Source organism: Aphelocoma coerulescens, chromosome 4 (assembly GCF_041296385.1).
Source record: "Aphelocoma coerulescens isolate FSJ_1873_10779 chromosome 4, UR_Acoe_1.0, whole genome shotgun sequence".
In the NCBI taxonomy this organism is placed as follows: Eukaryota; Metazoa; Chordata; class Aves; order Passeriformes; family Corvidae; genus Aphelocoma; species Aphelocoma coerulescens.
The window spans coordinates 2,150,367-2,174,831 of NC_091017.1; the positions used below are offsets into that span (position 1 = coordinate 2,150,367).

General features: G+C 46.0%; 1 protein-coding gene across 5 annotated transcripts in view; it reads left to right on the top strand.

Annotated features, from left to right (window-relative positions):
- Positions 1–24,465, top strand: part of FRAS1 (Fraser extracellular matrix complex subunit 1) — a 114,853-nt gene that overhangs the window by 34,609 nt on the left and 55,779 nt on the right. For all 5 annotated transcript variants that reach the window (XM_069012427.1, XM_069012426.1, XM_069012429.1 and 2 more), the window contains exons 3-16: positions 3,246–3,353; positions 4,692–4,784; positions 5,952–6,111; positions 6,665–6,798; positions 9,395–9,478; positions 10,108–10,209; positions 10,306–10,497; positions 13,730–13,819; positions 14,634–14,781; positions 16,650–16,793; positions 17,087–17,221; positions 22,167–22,310; positions 23,646–23,786; positions 24,195–24,335. In XM_069012427.1, coding sequence (XP_068868528.1) covers positions 3,246–3,353; positions 4,692–4,784; positions 5,952–6,111; positions 6,665–6,798; positions 9,395–9,478; positions 10,108–10,209; positions 10,306–10,497; positions 13,730–13,819; positions 14,634–14,781; positions 16,650–16,793; positions 17,087–17,221; positions 22,167–22,310; positions 23,646–23,786; positions 24,195–24,335 — 1,816 coding nt within the window. The remainder of the gene's footprint in view (positions 1–3,245; positions 3,354–4,691; positions 4,785–5,951; positions 6,112–6,664; positions 6,799–9,394; positions 9,479–10,107; positions 10,210–10,305; positions 10,498–13,729; positions 13,820–14,633; positions 14,782–16,649; positions 16,794–17,086; positions 17,222–22,166; positions 22,311–23,645; positions 23,787–24,194; positions 24,336–24,465) is intronic.

Sequence of the window (24,465 nt, forward strand, 5' to 3'; positions counted from 1 at the left end):
CCCAGTGAACAGCTTTACAGGTCCTGTGCGCTGCAGGGGACACCCCAGCGTCCAGTGACATTTTAGGGATGGACTGGATATTTTCAGGAAGCTGTAAGAGCTGGAAAGGGGACACAAACCAGCTGTATGCTTCTTATTTCCCCAGTCACTGCACCAGAATAGCACACAGACTGTTATCTGGTGGGATGATATCCCATTCTAAGTGGCACCTGATTAAATTACTGAGGCTTTTCACATATTAATAGCAGACTCTGATTATTTTTGATTTGTTGGGTATTGCTTTTTTTTTGCTGAGGTAGAGGAGGGACAAGTGCCGCTGTCTGAAGTTACAATAGCCAGTTGAAAAAGCTGTGGTCCAAGAGATTTAGGTCGTTCTGTGCTCTGGTTAATGTGACAGGGTGACAGCAGCAAACCAGGAGCACTCACAGCTGCTCTGGGCTCCCTCTGCGCCACCTCTGCTCTTTGTCTCTTTAACTTTTTCTTTGCTTTTACTGCTGGTTGTGTTCTTGCCTCCTTCTTTTATCTTTTTCTCCCCTGCCTTTCTCTAAATCCTCATCAGTATTCTCCAAGTCCAGCACGTGCTCACACTGTGTTCCTGTGTCTCCAGTTTTATTTCATTTCATCTTGGTCTGGGTGTCTGCAGGCTCAAAAGGTTTGTGGGCAATTCTTGCTCTTTTGGCCCCTGTTCTGCAAGCTGGCCCAAGTAATGTAGATGTATCTCTTCTTGCAGCGTGGTGTTTTAAAATTCAGTTGAAATAGCTATCATTTCTTCTTTTGATGTAGGGAAATCCAGGGAATAAATAAATTATAATGGCGCTACTTGGTGCTTAAGGAATGCTTTCTGTCTTCAAAGTGCTCTCTGCATAGTATTTCATTATTTATACTGTTAATTATATTAGTATTTGTAAGGGAAAAGGCCCTTAAATTGTCATTGATAAAAATACACTCTCAACAGGATTGGAGTCCAACACTTAGATTGCAGCAGATAATTTGTCCACTGAGGTACAGGGCCGTGGAGAAGACGTCAGGCAGTTCTTTCAGTGTCCACTGTGAAGTCTTGCCTTATGTTTAAAGCTGTATTGCCTGGGAGCTTTGAAGTGTCCTTGTAGGTACTTATGGGTGAACACTTACAAAACCTCACAGCAGGACAAATACATGGGACCCAGACTTTCCAAACTGGACTTTAGGTCTGTTGCCAGGAATCTTAAGGTAAATGTTGAATTGTCCAAAGACCTGGATGCTGAGACCCGTGAAATGCTTGGAAGACTCTCACATCCCAACAAATCAGGTGATAGTTTCCTGACTATTAAATAGATAATGAATTTTTAAAACCCTGCAGAGACGTGTCGGTTTTGATCCAGTACCAGGCAAAAGGAATTTAGAAGCAGCTGATTTGAGCCCCCAGTTAGGAGCCAGCCTGCTTGGGCTGTGATAGAAAATGGGAGGAAGGAGACCAAAGAGGGGTTTTCTTACCACAAACCTGAGCATTTAAATCTCAAAATGTGGGTAAGGGTGGCTCTGTCTTGACCTTTTCCCATATGAGTCCTTTGGTTATTATTCCACCATGGAAATGATTTTTCTTTTTTTTTTTTTTATTTTAATAAGCATGAGAGGCCGGAGGTGAAGGTTTAGGAGAACCAAGAGATGAGGCACTCATCTCACAGATGTGCCCCCTCCCTTCCCACTCCTGGTTACCCCATGGCTGGCTTCCCTGCAGGGAGCTGCCAGATTTCAAACACAGAGCGCTGCTGAAGCCAGCGGGATGGGTTAACTCCGATGTGTGTTAGCTAAAGCTTGGCACGCACATCACTTAACCTTCATTTTTTCTCTAACTACACCATAAATCTGCTGGCAGAGGTGCTGTCAGGGTTTCTGTTCTGCAGCCGCAGCCTTGTGTGAGAGAGAGGAGAACCAGCTGTGTTCCTGAGCAGGAATTACTGTCCCTGTTTGCCTGCCTTATTGGTGCCTTACCCCGAGGGGCTGTGTGCCTTCTAAGGTCAGCATTGCCACCATCGTTCCATTAAGAGAAAATCACCCTAAATTTCTGATGCTGATGGAGTGTTTGCACTCACCTGTGCATGACCTTTACCACGAGAGAGGAGCACAGTTTGATGTGGGAGAAATGCTTTTGGAAAGCAGGGGAGAGACACGAGGATTGTTTTGCAATGTTTTTGGCTGTCCCACTGTTTGCAGATTGACACTCTTGATCCAGCACCCAACAGAAGTGCCTGAGCAAGTGGCCAGGTTTTTCAGGGGTTTTTTTTCTGTCATTAAGCGGCCTACTGGGCCTTTCAGGCACATTTCAGTATTTCATCATTATGCTTAATTGCAGTTTTAGTACTTAGCTGTAAATGTGCTCGTAGCACTCAATTGTTAATCATCCTTCCGGAGCTTAATTTGCCTGAGTCGTACTTTGCCCTGCGAGTAAATTGAAGCAAATCACTATGTCGTGTAAATGAGCAGCAAGGTCTGGTCTCCTTGCAAATCCATTAAAAATGAGGCTCTACGCCTGGGATAGAGGCTGTCCATCCTACACAGGAAAACGCCCTGTGTGGTGGGAGTTTAGCCCAGTGTTTGTCTGTACAACAGGGACAGGGATTGTCTAGCGGAACAGAGTGTTTCAGATGAGAAACTGATCCTCCTCTTCCCATTATCTTGTGGAGGCAGCGTGGGATCACGACCTCAGCATGGAGGCAATGGAAGGGGGTCAAGCACGGGTGGTGAAAACCCTTGTGAATTAGCTGTGGGTGTTCCAGTTGGGTGCACTGATCGAGCGGTGGAGACAGCTGTTTCCAGACCTGTCAGACCGTCTGCTGGGCCAGACTCTCCTTCGTGGTGTTTTGGAATAAACGTGCCCACGTAGAGCCTGTTCATACCCGGCCACATGTCCAGGAGTGGGTTTGCCTCAAAGCTACCTGTGCTGCCTCAGCACAAGCTGGGATCAACCTGCGGTGTGGACAGTCTGCACTTGATTACAGGGAAGTTTTCCAGAGATGTTGTAATCACCTGGAGCTCTTGGAGGTTGGATTATCTCGCCGTTGGAGCTGATTATTGGCCGTGCATGGCCTTGTCTTTCAGCTGCGTGCTGGAAGTTGTTGAGTGAAAAGTGCCAACTTGGGCCTGATAAGCATGTGGGAGGGAGGGGGGCTCTGTTCCAGTCTGTCTCTATGGAGTTGTTTGAGACACGTTGTTAAAACAGGACATGCCTTGTGCTGCATGGGTCTCCTTTCCAACTTTATTTGCAGAACAACACATTCTGGAAGCCGGACTCTTGCCAAGACTGCCGTTGCCGGAGCAGTGTTGTCACCTGTGAGCCTACAATCTGCAAGCCCCCTCAGTGTGACTTCCAGAAGGTAAGGGGCGAGTGTGTGTGGCTGTCCAGAGCCAGACATAGGCTCTGTGTCCTTCCACAACTCCTTGGAGTGAAAACACGTGGTGTGTAAAGCCTTTGTCCCCTTCGCCGCACTCCAGCCAGAGGCCGGGTGTTGGAGCAGCTTGATCCCAAAGGAAGCCCCTGAACTGGGCTCAAACCTCCCAGCATGAGCCCAGCTTCCAGTCCCCCTTCATTTGAAGGTGGAGCTGGGGCTCCCTCGAAGATGCAGATGGGCACTTTCCACTCTGCTGAGCAACAACAGAGCTGAGATTGTCTGTCTTCCAGCTTCTTCTTCCTCGTGATGGTTGCTGAGCTTTCGTTGTCTCCTGCTTGTCTTTGTCTGGGTCTTCATTAATTGGCCATGGGATTGGTCTTGCATTAACATCTGGATTGCTGGGGTAGAGTGCACAAATAGCAGTGAAAATGAGTGTTTAAAAGAGGCTCTGTCAGTATAATTATATGGCTTTGTGAAGCAGGTTAAAATGTTTCCCAATATGACAGCACTAATGAGGAAATAATTTTGATTCTTACTGGTTTTCCCCATTATTATCGCTGGGTATTGATTAAAGCTAGACTGAACTATTAGCAATTTTTGTGCTAAAGAGGAGGGAAATAAAGTGCTGTCATGGCACACCTAATAATGAGTGCATGGGATAAAATGATGAAAATTGGGTAAATGAAAAGGTGGCAGCTTTAAAGGTCATGAAGGGAAATAGGTTTCTAGTGTGAAATGAATCTGTGTGACTCCTTGACACGGGCAATCTTCAAGACAAAATGTTTAAGTGTTCCAAAAACATCTGGTCATTTAAACATTGAAAAGGCTCACCAAGGATCTCAGAAGAAAAATGTCCTTTCATGCTTCAAGGCTAAACCGCCCATTGAGGAGCAAGGTCAGAAATCACCATCCTTCTCCATGGTTTATTTCTTATCTACTCATTATGAGATTTATGCAAATGTTGCTGATCTTGTTTCAGCAACATCTGTCCCTTGTTTCTCAGTGGTCTTTCAGTGAAGAATCTTGAATTTTGTCTTGGACAAGTGTTTTCTATTCTTTGAAAACTGATTTGGCTGGGGAATTCCTAGTTGTACTGTTAGGGTGTAAATTCTGCTGCTATTTTGAAGGTAAAATGTCCAATACACATAGTGAGGTGCCACCTCTCTCAGCAAGGGGATGTGGTGTAGCAGCAATCTATATTTCACTTGAAACCTTTCCTGTCTGAACTGGGAGCACCAGGTCCAGCAAGGCCTCATGGCTTCCCCTTCATGTTAAAGTCCCTATTTGATGTCAGCTGCATATTGGAATCCTGTCTCTTTTTAGGGAGAAGTGCTCCAGATAGCCTCCAACAAGTGCTGCCCTGAGTGTGCCTCCCGAGCTGAAGGATTCTGCCAGCACGAAGGACAGATCCACAGCGTGAGTGCTCCGTCCAGTTCCTCAGCTGGGACAATCCTTACCTGTTTTTAGCTCCCCGCTTGGTTCAGCCAGTGGAGGATGCTGAGCTGGTGTGCAGGGGAAGGACAGATCATTGCATTTATATCCTGGCACTGTCAGACACTGGAATTCAGCAGGAGTTTGGTCAGCAGGGTTTGCGGAAGGGGAACGTGTCGCTGAGCAGTTGTGTGTCCTGCATGGCTTAATGGGAGAAATTTCCCCACTTGTTCCTTCTCTTTGCTGTTTCTGGGGATGACTGAGACAGTGCAGTAACATCAGGAGGGGAGCAAAGCACAGTGAACTTGACATATTAGCTCTCCTCAGAGAAGGCTTTTCTCTCAGCAGCCATCTATGGCTGCTGGAGATTGATTGCTGCTCTGCGACCTGGGTTCTGTATTCTGTAATCCTGAATTATTCAAGAAGCAGGTTCTGGGATGTGGTTTCACCTAGGGGGGCTGAAAGGCCAAAACAATCAGAGTAATTGTCTGGAGATAAGAAAAACATCACGATTCATGGGTAGTAGTTAATGAATCATGTCAAACAACTGGCAAATGTAGAAAAATGGCTTAACAGCAAACTCAAGTCCTATGTGTGGTCTCTTACAGACGTCTCTGTTTGACAAGAGGAAAGTCAGGTCCAAATCTCAAGGAATATGCTAAAATGCCCAGACATTTGCATATGTGGACTGTATTGTCTACACCTGAGATGGATTTCTCAACCCTCTGTTTCAGCATGAGGCATGGCCAGCATGAAGCTGGTGCAAGCTAAACAAAAACAGGAGGGGTAGCACACCCTTCCTCTTCTCATATTTCTTTGTGCCTGTGGTTTGGTGGTGCTATATTTTATCATAATACATTACATTTCTTCTTATGCCATTGCTGCATTTTCCTGTGTGGTTCTCTTGCTGCAGCTTTTGTCTTTTGGCTCTTTTTGAGCCTGTCCTTTGGGTAGGCATCCCCACAAAGATATGGACACATTTGTACCTAAAATCACATTTCACATCCCAATTCCACTGCCAGCTGGTCAGAAAGCTATTTTTTGTCAGTGGCAAGTCTCATCCTTGAGAGAGGAGGGACTTGAAAAGGGACAAGACTTATTTCCAGGTCTCACTGTGCTTTCTCACCGTGCCTTTGGTTGTGTTGTGTGCAGCATGGCACGCAGTGGGCCAGCTCGGGATGTGTCCAGTGCTCCTGTGCCCATGGGAAGGTGACCTGCAGCCCCAGGACCTGCCCAGCCCTCACCTGTGGACAAGGGGAGCTGCAGGACACTGCCCAGGGCTCCTGCTGTCCCAAATGTGTGGGCCGTGGTGGTGAGTACTGCATGTGAATGGGGGACTGTCTGGTTCCATTGAGCTGAGCTCAGAACATCCTTTTAGTCCCAAATCTGGAAAGCTTGTCTTTTCTTGTTCGTTTTTGTTGGGAAGACTCTGGAGTCAGGCAAGTCTCTTAATTCCCTTTCTGTCCTGCCACCATATTTACATTTTTAATGGCTTCACCCATGGGCCAAGAGGTGGGGACAAGCTTTAAGCAGTGAGCAGATGTGTCTAATAAGTCCTCATTTTGGAGATTAAAATTGGGAAAAAAACCTCGGGTATTTCCTATGCATTTGGACTGCAAGTTCCAAGAATGCTTCAGCTGTTGGATGCCTTTTCTTGTAGAATCCCAGTGGGAGAAGTGCATCCAGAGCTCTTAATTCACAACCCCCTTGGAAACTGGTGGAATTGTTACTCTCTTTTACCTGCTTTGACAAACTGCAGTTCTGAATTCTGAGATGCACAAAAGCTGTGCTTTTAATTATGGGTAACAGCAAGGAATTAAAGGGTGTTGGAAAAGAAACTCCCCCTTTGTTTTCCTGTCCCTCAGAGCCTTGCTCCTTCGATGGCCGCGTGTTCCAGGATGGAGAGGGCTGGAGCCTGGGGCGGTGCTCCAGATGTGTCTGCAGGGATGGTGCAACTCAGTGCTCCACAGCTTCCTGCCAGCCTCTGCTCTGCAGCCAGGTCAGGACCCTCCAGCCTTCTAGGAATGTTCCTCAGCACCTCCCTTTCTATGGGCAACATGCATTTCTCCTGCTGGGGCCCAAATTAGCAAGCAAAGCTTCTGGGTGACAAGTGGGCAATTTGGGAAAGGGGTATTTGACCTGCAGAAATGGTGTGGAGTGATGGTGAAGCCCGTGCGTGTCTTCCTTAATACCTTCTTTCCCCACCATTTTATTTTTCTCATCCCTTTGCTGGCTAACTAAGCACAAATTCTGAAGAAACTGCTTTTTTTTTCCCTACTAAAAAAGTGATCTAGAGTTGATCAGGAAATGTTTTTATTTCTGCTGAGCGAAGGAATGAAAGCACAAGATTTATGATGGGGTTTATAGACACAAATTTCAGTGCTTGGTTTGCAGCTGGAAAGTTTGATTTGCAGGTCCTGTTTAATTTTTTTTTTACAAGAACTCTAAAAATGCATTCGAGAGTAGTTCAAATGTGGATGAAATGCCCCTTTTGACTTAAGGAGTTCAGAAATACAAGGTAACTTGAGCTGAAAGAAAAGTTTCAGAGCAGTGTGTTTGTGTTTAGAAAACAACAAAACTGGGAAGAGGACCTAGGCAAGCTCACGGTTTTAGTCCAGCTAGGAGAACAAGGACATTCCTGTTTCCAAGGTCTTTGCTGTGGACAAGTGATGAGTTTTTAGCATTTGGGCAGGAATCAATGCAGCCAAAACCCTACAGGATTCTACACAGCATTAACACTGGGTTAGTAAAGGCAGCAAACTGTACACAGTACTCCAAACTCTGGGCAAATCACTCAATTTTTAGAATTTGTGTTATTATATTGAACATGCTGAAGGGTGTGACTGTGCTCTTTGGATCCTTTTCATTGGGCCCATTGTACCCTTTTTTTGGGCCCCTTGGTGTACTCCTTTCCAACAGCATGCCCGGAACTGGCTCCCTGGAAATCCTTGTCTCTGACCTTGACTTTATGTTTGAGGGACTGCCATTTTCCGATTCTTTCTGAATCTCTTACCACGCTCCAGTGATTGATCCAAAAGCTCCCTGACTGAGAACTCTTCACTGAGAAAACCAAAAGCAATACTCATAAACTTTATTCCATGTTGATGCTTTCCCAGCTTTCTGTTACTGGACCAGATGTTTGGACAATTAACACTTTTTTTTTGGATAGAAGAAAGCCCACCTGTTCATGCGTGTGTGTGCTAATTGTGTTTTGCTTTGTCCTGAGATATTCCATTAGTGTTCATTTACTAAGTGCTCTGCATTAAAACAAATTTATGCCTGCTTTAGATCCCTCCTTTCCCACTCCAACTGGACTGGCGTTACCTGCTGAGCTATTGCACTAATGTTTAATCAGCTAATCATTAGGATCTAATTTATGAAAACAGGAGTGACTGTGTTGTTGCTGTGATGTATTTGAGAGTAGTTGGCTGGCAGCATCCAACTTAATGCAGCAGAAAGCCAATTCTGATGGTGTTCCAGATATTTCCTACCAAGGACATTTCCCTGTGGAAGGGACATTAGCAGGATGTGCAAGGAACCTGTTCTGATCTCAATCAAACCTAACATTTTCTTGCATGGGCCTTTATCTCTGTCCCTTCCTTCGTTCTCCACTCCATCAAAAGCCAAGACAAAAATTCTCCCAGGATTAAACTCTCATCTTCCATCTTTCAGATAACTTTGCTCTTCCCTAGTTACTGAAGGAAAATAATGCCAAAAATTCCTGTTGCATGCCACCAAAATGCACAAAAAAGTTCTTTTAATTCTGCTGGGAAATCTGTCCTTGGTAACTTTTGTACAAAGTCTTCCACTCTTTCTTTGCAAGCCCAGGATCTGACTAATGAAGAAGATGAGGTGATGGTGCTTGGCATTCCTACTCTAATTCCAGACCCCCAGTCTGTCTCTGATCATCCTGGTGTGGCTGGAGGGAGGTGCTGATGAGCAGTGCTGTTCCAAACCACTGGATGGACACGGACTGGGAGCAGTGGAATTAGACACCTTTTGGATGGTTGGAGTTGAGGCATGCAGGAAAAGTTACATTGGTGTGAAGTGCCAGCCTTTTCCAACGTGATTTAAATCTGTCATAAAACCCCTGAAATTAGAAAAATCCAGTTTTAAGCGTAATTTAACATCTCTACAGACAGTATGGATGGATTTAACTAAAACAGTGCAGATGCCTGAGAGGTGGTGAGTGTAAATCACACCTTCAAAACCTCAAAATGTGGCCATTCCAGAAAAAAAATCCTCTCATCCATCTCCTGCTTTATTGTGCTTCCCTGCATAGCTGTATATTTATTTTTTCCTCTGTATATCTGTATGCCTGAATATGAGCACTTTATGTCATGTGAATGAATTTGTCTGCATCTCTCCATGTATTCAGACCTCAGTTGCCATCTAAATAAGCCCAGAAATTGAGGAGGAGAAAACATCTTCCAAGCCTTTTACTCTGCTCTTTTGCTGCTTTTTGGGCCAAAACAAAGCCTTGAGTGGCAGTGGGTTATCCCACAGATGCTAAATGCCTGGAATTCCAAGCACTGATGCTGACCCCCCTGTTAACTGTCCATGCTTTCTTTTCCTTGTCTCTGCCTTCTGTTTAGGATGAAGTTATGGTTCTGCCTCCTGGAAAATGCTGCCCAGAATGTGTCCCACAGCCCTGCTCGGTGTCAGGAAGAACGTTCCAGGTGACTTGTGACAAACCACACCAAAACCACTCCCAGTTTTTTGGCACATCTCTCTTTCCCTTCTCCCCAGCATCTGACTTTCTGCCAGCACTGATAGCTTAGTACAAACACTTCTTTTTTCCCTCTCAGAAAGGCAGGAGAGCTGAAAGAAATTAGGCCTAGATAAGAATTTGCTGGCCAGCAGAAAGGAAGTTTGCAGGGTGAAGCAGATGAGGCACTTCCTTTTCACACTTGTTTTGAAGGAGGAAAGCAGAAAGCACCAGTGGTCAAAGTATTTATAGCTTTCATTTTTCATCTGGAATGAGTTTAATGCATTATTTAATGAATGTATGTATGTGGGATTTTCTGTCAATGATTTTTTTTTTGGCTAATAACAGTAGTTCAGGCCTCCCCAATGCCATGAGCTTGCAATTAATGAGAAATACACACCCACAGTGTCATCTAGACCTCATCCCTCTTCTTCCTGTTTGCTGATCATGTAGAGATCAGCATTTTTTAAGAAAAGTTTATTATCTGATACAGACGTGCAGAAGGAGCCATCATATTCCATAAGCAGCTCAGGTTTCTGGAAGGAATTTGGTTATTTGCCAGGAGTGTTAAACAACTGTATCCATGTTCCTTTTCAACAGCATGGGGAGCAGTGGAAAAAAAATGCCTGCACAGTGTGTGCATGTCAGAGAGGGGAAGTCAGATGTCTGAGGGAGACCTGTGGCTCTGTCACCTGTCAGAAGGTACTGAAAAATCACCCACCTCTGATACCCCAGCTACACCTCCTGCTGTGCCAAGGGCTTCAGACAGCCCTGCTCACTGCTGGCTGATGTTTTCAGGGGGAAAACAAGGTGCAGCGCCCTGGGAAGTGCTGTGAGGCGTGTGTGTCTTCCAAAGGGAGCTGCTTGGACGGTGGCACCATCAGGCACCACGGGGAGATGTGGAACAGCACCCGCTGTGACTTCTGCGTGTGCCAGGAGGGGCAAGTCACCTGCCAGGGAGCTGAGTGCGCCAAAGTAGAGTGTGCCAAGGTGAGAAAGGCTTTCTCCTACCAAGATGGATGTGTCAAGTCTTGAGATCTTTTTTTTTCCTCCCTTTTTCTTTTTTCTTGACTTGAGAGGCTCCAAAAACTGGCCCTTGTTTTGTGTGATCCCCTCAAAAACATTTCACAGGGAAGGAGAGCAAACCCGGGATTGCCCGTGCAAGTTTGCACAGTGGGCTTCCATTGTGAAGCAAACCAGTGTGAATCAGTGACTAATTTAACTTGGATTCCCTCCCATGCTGTGTGTGCCTGCTGTAGTGGAGGGTCAGACACACAGAGGGTTCGGTGGTGATCACTGGATTTACCAGGAGCTGAACATGGAGAAAATGTACAGGTCAGAGATAGTTAAAAGCTTAAGAAATGTTCATTTTATGCTCATTCTGTGTGTTACAGTGGCCTTCAGTAAGGTAGCTGGATGTGGAAGTCGGTGTTCTACTTTTCTTCATTTTTTCCATGCCACTCTTAGCATGGAAGTGAAGCTGGCAGGGTGTTTTATTCCCAGTGCTGTTTACTCCAAAACAAATATCCTCCCTGCCATGTTATGTTATATTTGCTCTGCACTGGATGTGCAAAATGCTTTAGATAGGGTTGAATGCTTCACCCACACATGTACAAATATGCTTTGAATTGTTTTTTTTTTGCAGTGGGATAAGACTTCTGTGTTGTTTGTCACTGCAAAGGCTGAGAGGATTGGGATTGCTCAGCCTGGAGAAGGCTTTCGGGAGACCTAATCTTGGCCTTCCAGTACCTGAAGGGGCTCCAAGAAAGATGGAGAGACTATTTACAAGGGTCTGGAGTGACATGATAAGAGAGAATGGCTTCACACTGACAGAAAGTAGGCTTAGATTAGGTATTAAGAAGGAACTGTTCCTTGGGAGGGTGCTGAGGCCCTGGCACAGGTTGCCCAGAGAAGCTGTGGCTGCTCCATCCCTGGAAGTGTCCAAGGCCACTTCTCCTTTCCAGCCCAAACGTTTCTGTGATTCTATGATCTGTTTTAATTGGTGGGCTCTTACCTGTTTTATACCTACTATTCCACAGTGTCAGTGAGGAAAAGGGAAGGAATTGTAGCCTTCTGGGTTTTCTGTCTCAGTGGTGATGCTTTTCTGGTGACTCTGCCTCTGTGTGCTAAATCTTGAGCAGCAGCACCCTTGTGGTGTGTCTGAAGTCCAGCCAAAGCCTGGACATAATGGTTTCACTGGATTAGGTTGTTTTAATGAGTGTTCAAAGGAGTGAAAATCCACACATGGACTCCCAAATGATGCCAAAAAGGGCATATCAAGGTATAAAAGTGTTTGTTCACCTGTGACTGTGCCTTTGAACAGCCAAAATGCACTGAGCATGGGACCCAAAGTCACCCCTGCCATGGTGCTGCTGCTGATCACCCGACCTAAAACTGCACAGAGAGACTTTGCTGGATGAAAAGCCGTGGTTGCCATAAAATCTTGTGCACTTGCAGCTGTTTGAGCGAGCTGCCTGCGTGCTCCTGGCTGTAAATTGGATCATTTACACTAATGATGATGGCGTGCTGTCATGGCTCAGTGGGGAGGATTAGTTAATATTCACGCTCACATCTTGGGTACTGACAAAAAAAATCCATTATTCAGAAAAGCCAGGGGTGTTTTCCAGAACAATAGCTGGAGATGTTAACGTGTAGGGTTCGAAACTCCCCAAGCCATGTTTGGTCTCAGTTTGCCTCAATAGTGCACGGTGTGCATTAATTGATTATAAGAAAATGTTCACTCAAAAAACAAATGCTGTGTTTTCTTTGTCCTTTGCATTTTCCTTCTGAAGTTGCAGGTCTGTTTATTTAGGCACCTGCCTCAATAAATCAGAGCCGACGTGAAGCCAGGAGCACTTGGATTTCTCTCTTCATAAGGCACTATTAATTTTCTGGTCACATCATCCTACTCAAAGAGTAATAATGAGGCCACAGATAGGAACTGCAAGAGGTTTAGCTCCAAACCCTTTCAAACAAACTTGTCCAGCAAAGTGTCCGTGTTGATTCTGACCTAATCCTCAAAAAGCCATTTTCAGCAGGCTGTGAGCTGGGAGTACATGTTCTCAACCTGGAATATGATCAATCTCTCTGCAGCAAAGCCACAAGTTATCTCCCACAGCCTCTCCCTTTTCTGAGCCTTGGCAGAGCAGCGTAGCTGCATTTTTTTGGGCTAGGCAAGCCATATTGCATGGATAGGTGCTCCCAGTTTTCCTATAGCCTGTGTTTATGCATGTGGGTGGGGATGCGAGAGTTTACAGTACACAGTAGTGACATGAGATCCAAACCCTGCCAAAGGCATTTTGGAGTAATTGAAGAGCAGAAATGTATAGAAGCAGCAGAGAGAGATTTAGGCTGTGTGTGGTCCTCGGTGACTGAGAACCAGATGGCTCCTCCTCTGTTCCCCTGCTCAGGAATGCACCTGGGATGCCAGAGCGTTCTCCCTTGGGGAACTCAACAGTGACCAGTGCTGCTGTTACCTTGGCCGTGTCTTTAATAATTCCCATTCAAAAAGAGATTGTGCCAGTGTGGCACAGGGAAAATTATCCTGGAACAGACACGCAGTTGGCATAAATCAGAAAAAACTATTTGGTAATCTTGGAAACTGAAGCTGTTTCTTGTGAGCTGTGTCCTGGTTCCCTAGGACAAAGTGTCTCTCTCTTCTAAATGTTCAGCTTCTACTCAGGCACAAAGAGTTGTGGTGAATTGGGGCACTTTATTCCTTTCTCCTGCTGCTAAATTCTTATCTTCAAACCGAAGTGATTTAAGTGGAATCTGCGGAGTTGTACAGTTGTGACAAAGGACAGGCTTTTTCCATCTGGGATAAATAGAGCATGTGCTTTGAAATTCTCCTGGGAAAATAAAAGTAGAACATTCAAAATGAAGGTAAGCTTCTGTGCATTGAAATCTTGAGGTTGGTCCGGTGCAATCCTAGTGATCCACAGTAAAAAGGGGGAGTATTTCTCTGCAGGATTTAGGGATGAAATAATGGCCTTATCGCTGAATTCCGAGGCCTTTTCTGAGGTTTGTTCTGCAACTGCAATATTCACTAAGCACATTTTTCAAACTATGCCTACAGAGATGAAGTGGGATAGAGAGAAGATAAGGTGAAATTAGATATTGGAGATTGCATTCCAGGGCAAGAGCTGTTCTGCCTCAGCATTCCACAGTGGTTTTGGCGATGTTGATTCCGTTTGCATTGCTGCAACCTTTCTCTTCTTCACAGGGTGAAGAATTAATTCACTTAGAGGGGAAGTGCTGTCCTGAATGTATCTCCAGTCATAGTTTCTGTGTTTACAAAGAACATACCAAAGCTGTGAGTATCCTTGTACTTTGGAGCAGGGAAGAGTGAGTTCTGCTCACAAAGGTTTGGAGGGCTTGGCTCTCCCTCTCCGGTTCTGAGAAGGGATATTATTTGCAAGTGTAGCAGAAAAATAATCCATTAATATTGCCTGCAGATTGCTTCTTGTGTGCATCTGCTGCAGAATTTCCTTGGTCTCCTTTGTGCAGTTCAATCAATCATTCTCCTTTAATATTTCATATCCCTACTCATAGGTTTCCTGCACATTTCTTAAAACCAGATGATTTTAATCCTGTAAAATAGAAGCTGGGGCAGTGTGGAGCTTTCTGCCAATGTATCCCACTGATTATAATCTTTACTGCAGCAGGAGCCCATTATTAATATTTTCAAGGAACTTCCCTCTGAAGTTAAAGATAAAGGAAACATTGATTATCTTGGTTTAAATATACCAGTAGTGGACTTCTCATTGCTCTCACAGATGAGAACGGGAGCTGATAAGCTGCTCTTTGCCAACAGTTGTGGGAAATGAGAAGTTTAATTAATTGCGTGGGGTTTTTTTTTTTTTAGATGCTGAGCCTTTCTTTGCTCAGACCCCTTTCTCTGCCCTAGGTGAGGTAAAACACTAAGGTGTCAGGGTTTTTCCAGTTGGTGCTTTGTCCTTTCTGAGAGAGGAACTGGCAGAAAAGCTTTGTGATCATTTGAAATGCCTGCTGTCTGTTTTGTGTCGACCCCTTCATCCCCGTGCTGTTTCACCCGGAGATCTCCATGCCCGGCAAATCCACGCAGTGCCAAGGCTCTCCTTGGCTCTGAAGCCGTGTTTCTCCTGCAGAACGGGGAGACCTGGGCAGAAGGGCCGTGCCGGGAATGCGAGTGCCGGGACGCGGAGGTGACCTGCTTCCAGCGCTCCTGCCCGCCCTGCCCGCGGGGCAGCCTGCCTCCGGAGGGGAAGGGAGACTGCTGTCCGCGCTGCCAGCCAGGTACAGAGCCAGGGCCGTCCTTGCCTTGTTCGGGAACCCCTGCCGCCCTCGCTCCCCCAGCCCCTGTCCGATCCCCGCATGGACTCTTATCTTGTCTCCACTTCGCAGTTGCTAATTAACTCGTTTCCGTGCAATTCAGTTCTTAGGTAGGTTTGAGGCTCCCAGTGACTTCCCCTGGTTTAAATGACAGCTTTCTTTTGGCAAAAGAAGTTCTCCTTAGGATTGGTGTTTTGGAAGTGTTATGTCTTTTTCTTTTTTCTTCCACCTCTCCTTTCTGAATCCTAGCGTGAGTTTTGGACTTTATGGGCTCCTGATTATTTCTTGGGAGTGGGAAGAAGAAAGAATGTGCTTACACTGCTGTTCCACAAGCTCACCTGAGGCTGAATGGCTGCCAGTTAATAATTGTTTGGAAAGACTAGGATAGCCTTGGCAATATGGTAATTTTGCCTACAAATTCCTTTTCTCCAGGATATTGTCATTCCCCTGGATTTACCTTTCATAGTTGGGAGGCTTTAGCTGTGGGTTGCTAGTTTTTTTTGTAGCTCTTCTTGTTGCATTCATATAACTTTGGTTTTATCAGGGTGCTTCAGTTAATGCTTTATCTCATTAAAAAGAAAATAGCTTCACAGTTTAATTGTGCTGGAGTGCCCGGGCACATTTGCCATCTTCTTGTTTTAAAGCTTGTTATTTGGTGCATGCTAATGGAAATGCAAAGCACTACAGATAGAAAAGTGAGGAAAACAGGGCTTAGGCAGCTCTGATGGAATTGTCCTGGATTTTTGAGAGGGAACAGCATCTGCACAGGCTGCTGAGGAGGGGACAGATAAAAGTCTTCTCAGCCCCTCTCCCTTCTACTTATCAAGAAGTGCCTCTGTCTGTTGGTTATCCTTGAAAATCTAGCCATTTAGCTTCCATCAAGGTAGCATTTTGGAAAACCCAAGCTTTGGAGTCATGGTATTGGACATACAGAGCCAAACTTGCACTTTTTGTGCCCTAAAAGGTAACTGGCAATTTCCCTTACCCAAACCTGCTGTTTTCCCTCTGTGTTTTTCTGTCTTTCAGTGGTGGGGATGAGAAACAAATGCAAAATGCAGCTTGCAGCAGTTCAGTCTGTGAGCCCAGAACAGCAGCCCCTGTTGCATCTGCTTCCATAAAGCCAGCAAAAATTGATTGCTGCTTCTCAGAGATGTGCTGGGGGAAGCTGGCAGAGAGAACCCACTCCTTCTCAGCCAGGGGAAAGCAAAAAGCCCCTGGGCACTGCTGTATTTATGTTAAAACCAGCAATTACTCCCTCTCCCTGAGAACTTTTGGCTTGGAGCCTCCCTGAGAACACTTGGCTTGGAGCAGAGAGGCCTTTTTTGCACCTAGAGAAAAACTGTTGCGTTCTGCATCTCTCCAAGTACCTGTGGCCAGGAAGTACTTCTGTGGTGTCGTGGCATCAAGGTTTTTCTGGAGGGGGAGCAGTCTGTCACCTGTACTCTGACCTGGCATGGACACAGAGTCTTGGCTCCTTGCAGGGTTTGGCTTAAGGACTCTCAAATTCAGGTTGTTTCGGACTGTTAATTTCTGGTGACTTACAGTTTTTACTGCTGAGAAACCACGTGGACAATGAATACCCTTTTAATCAATTGCCTAGAAAATCTGAGTCTATATAATGACTTCTCACATACTAAACAGAGCCATAAAATATTTAGCAGCTTCGATACAATCTGGTATATACAATCCCTCTCCAAATCTAGCACACCTTGTACCACCCAGAGAAATAAGCAATGAATTTCAGTTTGATTTCGAAGTTGCATTATTTTGCTCCTTCCTGGCTGCCAACACTGCTGCTTTTTTCCCCCCTCTGTGTGTTCTCCCCCTGCCAGGTGAGTGCCACCCAGACTGTGAGAGCTGCTCCCAGGCCTCTGATCACTGTGACTCCTGCTGGGACCCCAGGAAGCGGCTGCAGGACGGGCGCTGCGTGGAGATGTGTGAACGGGGCTTCTACCAGCACGGGGGGGCCTGCTTAGGTAACTTCTGCAAGGGATTAGAGCCCCCTTCTGTGCTGCATGCTGTGCTTCTGGCTGTGGGATCCCATGGGTTCCTTCTGAAGAGATTGCCATGCTTTGGTTGGAAAAGCATTCAGGCACGAGCTGTGCTGTAACCATGAGACTTTGTGAGGTTTCAGACGGAAGCAGATGCAAATTCCTGAACTCTCCAGCTGAAATGAGGCAAAATCATCTCATTTTGTCGAAGCAGGGAGGGATCTTTCTGCATCAGGTATTTGGGGTTGATTTTTCTTCTCCCTTCTTTCTCCTGGAAGCCTGCAATGAAACCTGCTCAGCCTGCACCAATGGATTTGAGTGCTCCTCGTGCCAGACACCCCTGCTGCTGAAGGACGGGCAGTGTGTGACTTCCTGTGGGAAGGGCTACGTCCAGGATCAGCTCCTCTGCACAGGTACCTCATAGCAAAAGAGGCTGCAGTCCTCTGTGATGGCAAAAGAGCAGGCAAAAGCTGTACCTGAGCTATGAGAGCCCCCTCTCCTGCAGCATCTGCTGTTGACATAGGTGTTAATGTTCACTCTAGAGTAAAGGAAGGAGTGAGCAGAGGAACCAAGTCATACAGGGTAAAATTGATTACTGCTTGGGGAAGTATTAATGACAGCTCCTCAGTGGAGCAGTTCTGCTCATTCTGCTCATTTTGAACACTGATGTTTTTCACCACTGACATTTTTCACTTCCTCTTTCAATTGCAGTTTCACTTGGAAATGTGACTGTGTGTTTTGTGGTGCGAAGGGTATGGAGCAGGATTTTGCTAATTGCCCTAATTTTGCTCATGATGGGACACCCTGAGCCTTGCCTTTTGATCCAGGAGGATGTGTGTGTTTCTTTGACTTCAGGGCAGACTGCCTGTGCCTGCTCGTGCCAGCCCTTTCAGGATATGGTACTTTGAGGTGTACAGAAAATTGCTTGGAGGGGTGGGGGATTGATAGGACTCAGAAGACACTTTCTGAAGAAGTTTCCTGCTTTGTTTTGCTATTCATTTGATCCATACTATGCACTCCTCCTGGAAGTGCACTGGGCTCACTGCTCTCAGGAAGCATTTTTACAAAGTAAATTAGTAATTCTATAAAATGCTGAGATGTGTCTAAATTCTTTATCTTAGCAGTTGGAAAGACTGGGAGTAAGATTGGGAAGTTAGCTTTCTCTTTGATAGAACTATGACAGTGCTTTTACAGGCTTCTCCTGCTCCTTTGAAATACTTTAAACTCTTCCCAAACTGTAAAGCAGCTGCTTTTTCATCGTGGCAGTTTAATTGTTTTCTCTAAAATTAACACTTTTCTCATCTTGATGTTGGCCTTTGTAGAAGGCTTCTAATTATTTCTGCAGCTCTGATTCAGCAGAGGGGTGGAGCAAATGCTTAACTTCTGAGCCATCGCTTTAATTTCTTTGGAACTAACCCTCCTGCTTAGAATTAAGTACAGGCTTAGGTCTTTTGGCACATTTCAGGGCAAAGCACTTTAGATGGTAAGTCCAGCTTCCTTTTCTGAAGTGGTTCCCCTTGAAGAGCTGACCACTTGTTTCAGGGTTTGAAAGTCTGAAAAACCTGTGTCCTCTGGCAGCCACTACAGCCCAGGGCACCATTGTGGATGTATAAATAGACAAGAGAGACCCAGTCCAAAAGAATTTATAGACTGAAGTATCAAACAATCTTCGACTTCACTTGGTTTTATTTCACCATTTCCTTTCCACCTGTTCTGGGTGTTTTAATTGGCAGTGCCCATGTACTGCTGAAGGGCCAGGGAAAGGCTAGTGTTTCATTTTATTGCTGGTTTGTCGATTACTGATTGTACACTCCATCCAAATTTGCAGTCACGCATGCTTGTAGCTGAATGTTGCTGGGAAAATTTGTTCCTCTTTCCTCAAGGGAATTAAACCAATTTGCTTTAGTTCTGCCTGGCTGCATTTCCTGCATGAAGTCAAGCCAGTGGAGAAAGTCTTACATTTCAGATGTGGTCTGTAATTCATTGCCATTCACTCTTTCCTTGTATCCTCTTTATTTCTGTGAATCTCTGGTCAGATTGTCGAGACAGGCCTCAGACTGCTCAGAAAGATTTTCCTCATAATGGTTTTAGCATCTACAATGAGCATGTTCCTAAATCACAGAAAGGATGAACTAGACTGTGTTAATTGCTATAGTTCCAGTAAAGTCCCTCTTGAGGAACTCACTCTGGACTTGAAAGAGACTTAACACCAGGTTTCTTGCTCTATCCTCTTGTTGAAACACTGTTGTCTGCATTGTAGAAAAACACAGTGAATTCGCCTTTCCTTTTGTTCATGTTTTATAACAGCTGGTCTAACTGAATCTCTTTTGAATTTTTGATTACAGTTGTTTGATCTCTGCCCTATTTTAATCCTACATCAGGGTTGTTTCCTGTCCCCATCCCTCCACTTGCTTCTGTGAAGAGTTAAAACCATTAAGAGAAAGTAAAATTGAGAATAAAAGGTAATAAGTTCAGTTATGTAGCAGTGGATTTAAGGATTGTGGATCAGTTTGTGTCAGGCAGAGTGGTGGGTTCTCCCTTGGCAGAAACAGAACTCCCCCACCTAAGGCAAAGCAAAGGGAAGAAAAAGTAAACTATCTTTGCGTGGTAGAACAGAAGGGCTCAAAGGACTTGCAGCGTTCAATGCTCTCACTGCATTTTTCTAACTTAATTATTTATGTTTTCAAGATTATTCAAAAGCCCAGGCAGAACTGGAGTGTTTCTGCTTTCATCTCCCAAAATGTGAATGTTGAAGTGTGTAACTTGACACTACCAGACCCGGCTCGCTCTGGAGCAAAGCGCTTGGATTTCTGCTCCCTGTGTTGCATTTCCCTGCTGTCCCTGGCTGTGGAGGATCCCCCAGGGGCCGGGGCTGAGCGTGGCTAAGCTGAGCTTGCCCAGCTCCCAGGCAGGAGTGCAGGGGAGAGGTGGCACAGATCGGTGGGATGCCAAAGCCCAGCAGTGCCTTCTGTGTTCTTACTGGGACACCCCTGGCATTGCCCTCCTGCTGTGGTCAGGCCTGGGAATGTTTTATGCGTTTGCAGAGAGACAGTTTGGTGAGCTGCAAAACAGCCCCTACAGATCCGAACTGGAAGTAGCCAGTGGGGGTGGAAACAGCTTCCTGGCCGTGCAGTCACTTCTGTTGATTTATTTTCACACAGCCACTTGGTTGCTGCAGGCAAAGATGTTTGAGCTGGCAGTGGCTCATTGAATGCTTCCATTTTCCCCCTGCTCTTTCCACAGAGTTGGTGCCTGGCTGTTTGGGCGAGGAGCAGCTGTTGAGCCTGGCAGGGATCCAGTGCTGAAGGAGCCAGGGCTTCTGAAGGCAGGGTTGTAATCACGGAATCAGGGAATCACAAAATGGTTTGGGTTGGAAGAGACCGTAAAGATTATCATGTTCCAACCCCTCTGCTCTGGACAGGGACACTTTCCACTAGTCCAGGTTGCTCAGAGCTCCATCCAACCTGGCCTTAAACACTTCCAGGGATGGGGCAGCCACAGCTTCTCTGGACAACCTGTGCCGGGGCCTCACTATCCTCACAGGGCTTTGCCAAGGGCCAGCAAGAGCCAACTGGTAGCTGTTTAAATGCAGAGTCAGGCTGGCAGCAGGGAAAAGTGTCTCTTGGAAAGGAGCAGCACCTCTAGGGAGGAATTGACAACTTTGCAAATGACTGGAAATGTTCAGATGTGCTGACATACCGAGGCAGGTTAACAGGCAGGGGTCCCAGTTGTGCAGTGGGAAGTCTGTAATTAAAGGATTCGAGTCCTGGTGCCCACTCTTTCAAAAACATGTTGAAAGTTAGAGTGAGCTCAGAGAGGAGCATAACACTCTGGTCTGGAAGGTGAAGTGAGGACATTTCACTGCCTAGAAATTTACAGCATGAACTCATACTCTGCAGTTAACTTTCGAGTCTAGACGTGCCCTGAGAATGATCCAAGCTTGAATGAGATGCAGGGGTTTTTATCAGCAAGGGAAATTATCGACTGGAGCAGGAAAATATGCACAAGCTCTGCCTTAGGATGGGATGGTTGGTGTTCATTGTGTTGGGATTGTGAAGGGAAGACCCTGTCCAGTACAGGATGCCCAGGGTCCTTTTGAGACACCCCTCACATTGGAGTGTTCAGGAGCCAGAAGAGCCACAGCACGCTGGAAAGATCAGGAATGAGGTGGAGGGAAAGAAGATGCAGGAGGGTGAGATGAGGGAGAGCAAACAGCTAATTGAGGCAAGAAAAGGGAAAATAAACCAAAGTGGAAGTGTGGAGAAGAAGCATCCAGAATGCCAAAGGAGCACATGCTGGGCATGAGCTCCAATGTCCTGTGTCTTGCCCCCTGCACACTCCCTGTTCCAACGCCAGGTGTTTCAGTTCCCTCATGTGAGATGGAGCTGATAGCACTTCCCTGCCTTGGGCAGCAGTGAAATCCCCTGGGAGGGGGTGTTATGTCCCTGTGTGCCATATGACTCATGTATAATGTGCTCTTAGTTCTGTGGATGAGCTGCTGCTGTGCCTGCTGGTTTCTGCATTGCACTGATGCTACTCACAGATGAGTTCTTCTTGGGTGGCTGCAGCTTCAGACGTGTTTGCTGGGCAATCAAGAAGTTCCCTTTCTCCCACCTGCCATAGACTGGGAGCACAAGTGTGTACCTGCCTTATTGTGAAATAATAAATTGAAGAACATCTTTGGAACATATTTGGGTGTGATTGAGAAAAAAAAATCTCAATAGCTAAAAGAACTGTAATTTGCACCATTGCTGCACCACTGGTAGCACAGGATTTAATAGGAGCCTGTGTCCCATTCCCGAAGAATTACTCAGGCTGGGCATGTGAGGATTCCTAAGTCAGTTCCTTCTGCACCTGGAAGGACAGGAGGAGCTGTTTCTAGAAGCAGGCTGGCTTGTTTTTCATTTTGCCAAACCTCGACTGCAGCCCTGCAGCGCAGTTCTGTGTTTGTGCCCGGAGCTGGGTTACTGTCCGCAGTCACCCCAAGGATCTGAGTTTTAAGTAGCCTGTGATGGGATCTCTTCCTATTTCCCTTTGTGCTTGTACAGCCCCTGGCACCAGGGACTTTACAGTGTTCCCAACACTTCCTGGGCTGATAAGAGCTACCCTGCGTGCTCTGATGTGTGCTGCGTGTCCCATTCCACGTGCAAAATGCAGCTGGAAGTTGTCCTGCCGGGACGGCTTGGATGAAGGGTTCTAACCTAAGAGCAGCAGTGGGTTGTGTTTGTTATTTTCCATTTTCTGTGGCAGTGAAAGCCTGAGCAAACCTGCGAAGAAGCGCAGTGGTGCAGGCTCTTGGCTGTGAAGAACTGTCTGGAAGGGGGTTGTTGGCTAATCCTGCACTGTTCTCCCCTGCAGCCTGTCACGAGTCCTGCTCGTCGTGCTGGGGAGCTGCTGAGAACCACTGCCTGTCCTGCAAGGACCCATCACATGTGCTCCAAGCGGGGCTCTGCCTGGCCAGCTGTGGCCAGGGCTTTTACCCAAAGGATGGGATCTGCACTGGTAAATACCTGTGAGAGAAATGCTCTGCACAGGCAGGAATCAATATTTCATTTAGCCATGCAGCAGCTGTGACTTTATTCATGTCTGACAAGCCAGCTGCACCTTGTGCATTCATACTGGGCGAGGGAAGCTGCTGTTTGTTTGTGAGATTATTAATTCATTTACGCTAATCAGATGCTGAAAGGTTGAAGGGGTTTTTCCTCACTGAACAGCTTGAAAGCCTGAGTTGTTTCTGAGGGCTTGACAAATCCATTTGTCTGCGGAAAGAAAAATGGCCTTTGCCAGCAGGTTTCTGTAAATTTAATTATAATTCAGCATCACAGTAACTAATACCTGCACAGCAGATGTGCTCGGGGAGCTGGGAAGGTTTGCTGGGAAAAAGGGAGAAGAGGTGGCTAGAGGGAATTAAAAGACCTAAGTCAGACAGATCCTGAAGGGGGAAAAAATAAGATCTCAAATAAAGAATCTCAAATTTGCCACACGCATTCCAGTCTAGCCTGGATTGCTGTTGGCAGCCACCACCAGCTGCTTGGGAGGACTATCCATGGTCAGTCAGGGCTTGTTTGGACTCAGCTGTGTGGCTCACACAGATGTGTCTGAGCCACAGCCCACTAGAGAGAGCTTAAAACCTGGAACATGTTGGCAAAATTGTTGCTATTTGTGCTTATTCTGGATGACCAGGTTCCCTTTCAGTTTGGTTGATGTCTAAACCAGGCAGTTTTATTTGCCTATGTTTTAAGTGTGCAGGCTTGAAATCTTACAGCTGAAAATCATTTAAGCTGAAAAGGAAATTTACCTTAGGTTTGATTTTTATTGCCAGTGGTTTCTTGAAACCCCGTAGCTCTTCCTTGAAACATCTGAGATTCAGACCTTTCACCCTCTACCAAACCTATTCATTTTGATACCCAGCTGGAGATCTCTTTTGTCTGGTGAAAGGAAATGGAAATTGGTTAAATAAAATGCTTGGCTCTTCTAAATATCCAGCAGCAAATTGCCTTAGGGAAGCCAGAGTTCCATGGTGCTCTTGGACAACAGGTCAGTTCACTTCAGAGCTGATTGCCTGGGATAATATGGACCACAGGAATTGATAAGAAAAATTATCAGGCTTGATTTTAGCTGCATTTTCCCACTTTAAAGAAAAAAGGGAGGTGGGAAATTACCATTTTATTAGATCACCCTTTCCCCCTCTCCTTCCTGAACAATCTGGTAACTGCTGCTGCTGTACACTGCCGTGTAAAGATTTATAGGGTGGTTTCCATACATGGGCAGAGGTTGATGGCTCTGTTGTTCTTCCCTAATTGAGTGCATGTCATTAATGAGCCGTTCTCTTGACAGCTTGTGGCCAGTCCTGTGAGAGGTGCTCTTCAGAGCCAGCCAGGTGTGTGACCTGTGCTGCAGGGAAGCTGTTACACGAGGGGAAGTGCATTCCTCAGTGCCCAGATGGATATTTCCCGAGTGGCAGTGGAAGATGCAGAGGTAAGAGGTGTAATTTGCATGACCTTTTCCTGGGCTCTCAAGGCACCCTCCTTGTGTTCTCTGCTCTTCCCCAGATGTGGGGAATTTTAAGAGCACAGAAATGCAAGTGGGGACAGTGAATTTGATATTTTTTCTTGTTTTCTTCAGTTCACTTGTGATGGATTGTTTCAAATGACCTCTTTTCCTCACGAAACATGCTGAGATACATACTCAACACATTGTGTGAGCCAGAGTTATTACTATTAGTACTTATTAAGGCATATGCACTTCTGCTCTCGTTAGTTCACCTAGCTGAGTCTCATTCCAGCTGGGAGTTTTCTATAGCTGGAGAAGGCTGTAGTCAGCAACACCACTCTGAAGGAGGGAAAATGGGATGTTTCAGTTCTGTGTGCTCTGTTTCTTTATCAGCTTGTCACACTTCATGCTCCACGTGCGAGGGACCTCTGGCCACTCACTGCACCGCCTGTTCCTTCCCTCTGGCACTGCGCCAGGGCCAGTGCCTGGAGAACTGTGGAGAGGGTTTTTACCAGCATCACAACATCTGCAAGGGTAAGCTCTGTACTTGGAGTAAGTTGCCCAGCTGCTGAAAACCAGGTTTTGTTTTTCTTTTATCCTATGCTGAACCAGTCAGTGCTTAATTCCTGCCTTTCCTGCTGATTTTCCTGCTTTGAGAAAAAGT